Source organism: Colobus angolensis, unplaced genomic scaffold, assembly GCF_000951035.1.
Source record: "Colobus angolensis palliatus isolate OR3802 unplaced genomic scaffold, Cang.pa_1.0 Scaffold2890, whole genome shotgun sequence".
In the NCBI taxonomy this organism is placed as follows: Eukaryota; Metazoa; Chordata; class Mammalia; order Primates; family Cercopithecidae; genus Colobus; species Colobus angolensis.
Window position 1 is genome coordinate 8,865 of NW_012116144.1, and position 1,703 is coordinate 10,567.

General features: G+C 40.7%; 1 protein-coding gene across 1 annotated transcript; it reads right to left on the reverse strand.

Moving 5' to 3' along the window:
• Nucleotides 1–254: 254 nt before the first annotated feature.
• Nucleotides 255–1,129, reverse strand: LOC105516747 (protein N-terminal glutamine amidohydrolase; the record flags this gene model as incomplete). The annotated part of the gene is made up of 2 exons (XM_011949031.1): nucleotides 255–379; nucleotides 981–1,129. Coding segments are annotated over 2 exons (274 nt in total), but the record flags the coding sequence as incomplete, so codon positions are not given.
• Nucleotides 1,130–1,703: the final 574 nt, after the last annotated feature.

Consider the following 1,703-nt stretch of genomic DNA (forward strand, 5'->3'; position numbering starts at 1 on the left):
GCTGGGACTACAGGCGCCCGCCACCTCGCCCGGCTAATTTTTTGTATTTTCAGTAAAGACAGGGTTTCACCGTGTTAGCCAGGATGGTCTCGATCTCCTGACCTCATATCCGCCTGCCTCGGCCTCCCAAAGTGCTGGGATTCATTCATGGAGTTTTATTCAAAGAATGACCTGATTTTTGTCCTCCATTAAGGAAAAATGCTGATGTGTACATGATCAATCAGAATCCCCTTTGAGAAGGCATTTTGGCTCACCTCCAGTCTCAATGCAGGGATACGGCGGCGGAGGCTCTCTCCAGTTCCCACTGGAGTCTTTCATGTGAGATCGGTCAGAAGCAAAGTTCTTCAAATATGAATCTGCACGGATCACTCTAAATTTCCTGCAGACAAATCAATATACACTCACATTAGGGAGGTGTCATGTTTGAAATTCTAAATTTTTATATGGACTCATTTCCTATGACATGCATAAAACTATTCATGCATTTCTGTATGGTTAGTAACACAGGCAACTTTACTACCTATTAGAGAAGCATAGGAAATGATCAACTAAAACCCAAAACAGAAAGACAAAGGCACAAAAACATGTCTGGTTGCCTTGATTTATTCAATTTGTGTATCAAGGGCAACAGGCATGATTTTCTGATGCTGCCTTCATAGCCCTCTCAATGGTGACACCAGGTATCCCCACAAACCCCCAAACAAAAAGAGTATAAGAAAAATCCCCAACCTGCTTGAAATTAAATGTGTGGGATCTCAACTCACAAAATTTTAAAAGAACGTCAACCTTTTATATGATAGATAACTTTTAAACTTTTAAAACATTTTGAATCTCCTGTGTTGCAAATACATCCTTAAACATCAACTCAATGCTGATGCCAGACGAGATCTTTACAAAACAACTGTCAAAAAAAAGAACTTCTGTGGAATCGTCAAAGTCTTACTTCAGAAAATAAGTAAATCCATCCTGAATGTCCTCACCTCCTAAACTGTGGGTGAATGTCATCATCAGACTTAAAGGCATCTTCTACGTAAGTGTCAAAGGGGCAGGGAAATGGCAAGACAGTATCGAGATCATAAATGAAGCTCTGTCCTCCACTTGAAACATGAAGCAAAACAACATGGTAATCCTAGAAGTAAAAGGTGCTAAAGTTAACCAAGTTACTTCATAATGATGAAATCCCAGTATTCAGGCATATACATTATCACTAAAAAGGATATAAGACTGCTACAGCCCTCCTTATAATAGTAAAATAAAATAAAGCAAACACAACACCCTGAAAACATTAAATGTCCACAGATAGGGAAAGTTAAATAAATAATGGAAATGTTCATAGTCATTAAATGCACATCCTCTGAACCTGCAATTTTACCTTTAGGAAACTTTTTTTTTGAGATGGAGTCTTACTCTGTCACCCAGGCTGGAGTGCAATGGCACGATCTCAGCTCACTGCAACCTCCACCTGCCAGGTTCAAGCAATTCTCCAGCCTCAGCCTCCTGAGTAGCTGGGATTATAAGTGAGCAATACCATACTCAGCTAATTTTTTGTATTTTTAGTAGAGATGGGGTTTCGCCATGCTGGCCAGGCTGGTCTTGAACCCCTGACCTCAGGTGATCCACCCGCCTCAGCATCCAAAAGTGCTGGGATTACAGGCATGAGCCACTGCACCCAGCTCCACCTATTTTTTTTTTTTATTGAGACA